The sequence below is a fragment of the Rhinolophus ferrumequinum genome, chromosome X (assembly GCF_004115265.2).
Source record: "Rhinolophus ferrumequinum isolate MPI-CBG mRhiFer1 chromosome X, mRhiFer1_v1.p, whole genome shotgun sequence".
NCBI classification, from domain to species: domain Eukaryota; kingdom Metazoa; phylum Chordata; class Mammalia; order Chiroptera; family Rhinolophidae; genus Rhinolophus; species Rhinolophus ferrumequinum.
Genome location: NC_046284.1, coordinates 7,431,159 through 7,435,759, shown reverse-complemented (window position 1 = coordinate 7,435,759; position 4,601 = coordinate 7,431,159). Strand labels below are relative to the sequence as shown.

At 46.0% G+C, this 4,601-nt stretch overlaps 1 protein-coding gene across 1 annotated transcript; it reads left to right on the top strand.

Annotated features, from left to right (window-relative positions):
• Positions 1-2,274: 2,274 nt before the first annotated feature.
• LOC117027721 (heat shock cognate 71 kDa protein-like) lies at positions 2,275-4,376 on the top strand. Its single transcript, XM_033115776.1, has one exon. It carries the CDS (start codon positions 2,337-2,339, stop codon positions 4,275-4,277), a length of 1,941 nt encoding a protein of 646 aa, XP_032971667.1. The 5' UTR covers positions 2,275-2,336; the 3' UTR covers positions 4,278-4,376.
• The last annotated feature ends 225 nt before the right edge of the window (positions 4,377-4,601 follow it).

Here is a 4,601-nt window from a genome sequence, read left to right as displayed (position 1 = left end):
GCCTGTGAAACAACTATGAGTTATATTGCAAGGGAGATTCTGATTCAGCAGGTCTAGGGTGGGGCCTACGACTCTGCATTTCAAACAAGCTTTCAGATGAGACCAATGTAGCTGGTCCACAGACCACACTATAAACTACAAAACACTAGACAATGTTTCTCAACCTTGGCTGCAGATTAGAATCACCTGAAGGAGCTTTTAAAACTCCTGATGATAGAAAAGATCAATAAAAGCAGTTATTGGATGCAATCCAAGATGGTGAAGTAGATAAACACTGTGCCTGCTTCCTTCCATGAACATATTAAAATTACAACTAAATTATAGAACAATCAACCTGGAGACCATCTGAAGTGTAGCTGAACAGAAGTTATAACTAAGTTATAACTAAAGATATAAAGAAGAAGCCACATTGAGTCTGGTAGGAGGGGCAGAGACACAGAATGGGCCCCACACATGTGTGTGGAGGATGAGAATCAGGAGGGATATTTCGGTCGTGGAGGTTCTCCCCAGAGGAGCTAGGACTCCAGCCCCACACCGACCTCCCCAGCCTGGAGTACTGTGCCAAAGAGTTCCCACAACATCTGGCTGTGAAAAACAGTGGGGATTCTAACCATCTGGGTGGGATGGAAGGCTGAGGGAAACACAGGTGTCCTCTTAAATGACCTGCGCAGAGACTCACTCACTTACAGGCACTCAACTTGGGCTCCAGTGGAGGAATGGTGACTCAGGGGGCAGACAGAGGGCAGACTTAGGTGCGTTGCTGCAGAGCAAGGGCTGGAGGACAGTTGCTATTTTCCCTGTGTGGGGACCTTCTGCCATGCAGCAGGCAGGCTGGCACCATCTTTCCTGTGTTGAGCCCAACCCCTACGCTTATGGCCAAATCTGAATCTGATTGGCCTGGTGAGCTCTGTTGCTCCACTCTGCTGCTTCACTGAGACCCCACCCCACCCAGCCCCCTCAATGCTGGAGGCACTTTCTCCAAAAGCAGTCAGCCCTGCCTGTATTGCACTCTTTCTTGGAAAACTATCAGAGGCTGACAAACACTAGGCAGGTGGCAACTAGTCTCAGTGTACTCTGAGACTTTTGCTGAGTAGCTTCAGGCTTAGCACTGGCACCAAACAAGAATTTACATTAATCTGTTGACCACAACTCTTCCCATTCTAGTGACTCCCTGAGACTCTCCCTCACCCAATATTCATACTGAACAAGGTTTTATCAGTGGCTGTACCTTAAGGGAGCCAGTAGATGGCAGCCAGCCTCGGGGGGTCCTGGCTTTTGGCAGAGCTACCCCAGACCCGGTACTGGTGGCAGACATCCTAAGTTTGCAGCATGGCCTCTCTCCAGGTTTAGCACAGGCTGATCCGCAGTGAACAACTGCAGATCATTTTGTAGCTATTACCAGGCCTATCACAGGAAGTGAGTGACCTGGGCCTTCACTAGAGCCCCTCCCAAGAGGGCCCAGAACAAATATACTTGAAAGCTGGCTTCAGGCCACAACAGAGCACCGCCCAATTAGCCCCACGAGTGGCACACACAAAGGGTGGTCTCAACAGGCACCAGAGCTCACTGGGGCATATCCCACTCAGTGGAGTAAGCCCCCCGACCCCCGCACAGCAGCCTGTAAGCTGTGGATGTGGTCAAATACCACAGCCAGTCAGCCTGAGGGTCAATCCCACCCATTTATGTGCCAATGGCAATAAAGGCTCAACCATAACAGGAGGACACACACAACCCCCACAAAGGACACTCCTGGAGCACCCAGAGCAATTGACCAGGGAGACTGTGCCAGGGCCCCAAAGATCACCTATTACATAAAGCCACCCAGCCAAGACTGAAAGGCATAGCAAATTTACCGAATACATAGAAATAAACACAGAGAGGCAGCCAAAATGAGGAAACAAAGAAATATATCTCAAATGAAAGAACAGGTGAAAAATCCAGGGAGATAACTAAATGAAATGAAGACAAGCAATCTACCAGAGACAGAGTTCAAAACAATGGTTATAAGGAAGCTCAAGGAACTTAGTGAGAACTTCAACAAAGAGACAGCAAGCATTAAAAAAGGACATAGAAACCATAAAAAAGAACCAGTCAGAAGTGAAGAATATAATACCTGAAATTTAGAATGTACTAGAAAGAATCACCAGCAGACTAGATGAAGTAGAGGATTGAATCTGTGATTTGGAAGAAAAGGTAGCAGAAAGCACCCTATCAGAACAGCAAAAAGAATCAGAAAAAAGGAGGCTGTTTAAGAGACCTCTGGGACAGCTCATTGAACGCGGGGTTAGGCGTCAGGATCCGTCTTCTTCGTGAGACGCATTTACACAGAAGCAACCATGTCTAAGGGACCTGCAGTTGGCATTGATCTGGGCACCACCTACTCTTGTGTGGGTGTCTTCCAACACGGAAAAGTGGAAATAATTGCCAATGATCAGGAAAACCGAACCACCCCAAGTTATGTCGCTTTTACTGATACCGAACGATTGATCGGTGATGCTGCAAAGAATCAAGTTGCAATGAACCCCACCAACACGGTGTTTGATGCTAAACGCCTCATTGGACGTAGATTTGATGATGCTGTTGTTCAATCCGATATGAAGCATTGGCCCTTCATGGTGGTGAATGATGCTGGCAGGCCTAAGGTCCAAGTAGAATACAAGGGAGAGACAAAAAGTTTCTATCCAGAAGAAGTGTCTTCAATGGTTTTGACAAAGATGAAGGAAATTGCAGAAGCCTACCTTGGGAAGACTGTTACCAATGCTGTTGTCACAGTACCTGCTTACTTCAATGACTCTCAGCGTCAGGCTACCAAAGATGCTGGAACTATTGCTGGTCTCAATGTGCTTAGAATCATCAACGAACCAACTGCTGCTGCTATTGCTTACGGCTTAGACAAAAAGGTTGGAGCTGAAAGGAATGTGCTGATCTTTGACTTGGGAGGTGGCACTTTTGATGTGTCAATTCTCACAATTGAAGATGGAATCTTTGAGGTCAAATCTACAGCTGGAGACACCCACTTAGGTGGAGTAGACTTTGACAACCGGATGGTCAACCATTTCATTGCAGAGTTCAAGCGCAAGCATAAGAAGGACATCAGTGAGAACAAGAGGGCTGTCCGTCGCCTCCGTACAGCTTGTGAACGTGCTAAGCGTACACTCTCTTCCAGCACCCAAGCCAGTATTGAGATTGATTCGCTCTATGAAGGAATTGACTTCTATACCTCTATCACTCGTGCCCGATTTGAAGAATTGAATGCTGACCTTTTCCGTGGCACCCTGGACCCTGTAGAGAAAGCCCTTCGGGATGCCAAGCTCGACAAGTCCCAAATCCATGATATTGTCCTGGTGGGTGGTTCTACCCGTATCCCCAAGATTCAGAAACTCCTACAGGACTTCTTCAATGGAAAAGAGTTGAATAAGAGCATCAACCCTGATGAGGCTGTTGCTTATGGTGCAGCTGTCCAGGCAGCCATCCTATCTGGAGACAAATCTGAAAATGTTCAAGATTTGCTGCTATTGGATGTCACTCCTCTTTCCCTTGGCATTGAAACTGCTGGTGGAGTCATGACTGTCCTCATCAAGCGCAATACTACCATTCCTACCAAGCAGACACAGACCTTCACTACCTATTCTGACAACCAGCCTGGTGTGCTCATTCAGGTTTATGAAGGTGAGAGGGCCATGACCAAGGATAACAACTTGCTTGGCAAGTTTGAACTCACAGGCATACCTCCTGCACCTCGTGGTGTTCCTCAGATTGAAGTCACTTTTGATATTGATGCCAATGGCATCCTCAATGTCTCTGCTGTGGATAAAAGTACAGGAAAAGAGAACAAGATTACCATCACTAATGACAAGGGTCGCCTGAGCAAGGAAGACATCGAGCGCATGGTCCAGGAAGCTGAGAAGTACAAAGCTGAAGATGAGAAGCAGAGGGACAAGGTATCTTCCAAGAATTCACTTGAATCCTATGCATTTAACATGAAAGCAACTGTTGAAGATGAAAAACTCCAGGGCAAGATCAATGATGAAGACAAACAGAAGATTCTTGACAAGTGCAATGAAATCATCAACTGGCTTGATAAGAATCAGACTGCAGAGAAGGAAGAATATGAACATCAGCAGAAAGAGCTGGAAAAAGTCTGCAATCCCATCATTACCAAGCTATACCAGAGTGCAGGAGGCATGCCAGGGGGGATGCCTGGAGGCTTCCCTGGTGGTGGAGCCCCTCCTTCTGGTGGTGCCTCTTCTGGACCCACCATTGAAGAGGTTGATTAAGCCAACCTTGAGCATAAATTTAGCATTGTTCCACATAAAATATGGAAGGACCCAAATTTGTAGCAAATTTACAGCAGTTTTAAAGTTGAGCTGTTATAGTAAGAAAAACTGGGCATTCTTAATACTTGAATATGGAATATGTGCACAGGGAAAGGAAATAACGATGTACTTTATATGCACTGTATTGTAAAGTGGAAAATGCAATGTCTTAAATAAAACTATTTAAAATTGGCAAAAAAAAAAAAGAGACCTCTGGGACAAAATCAAGCATAATAACATTTGCATCATAGGGGTACTAGAAGGAGAAGAGAGAAAGTAAGGCAT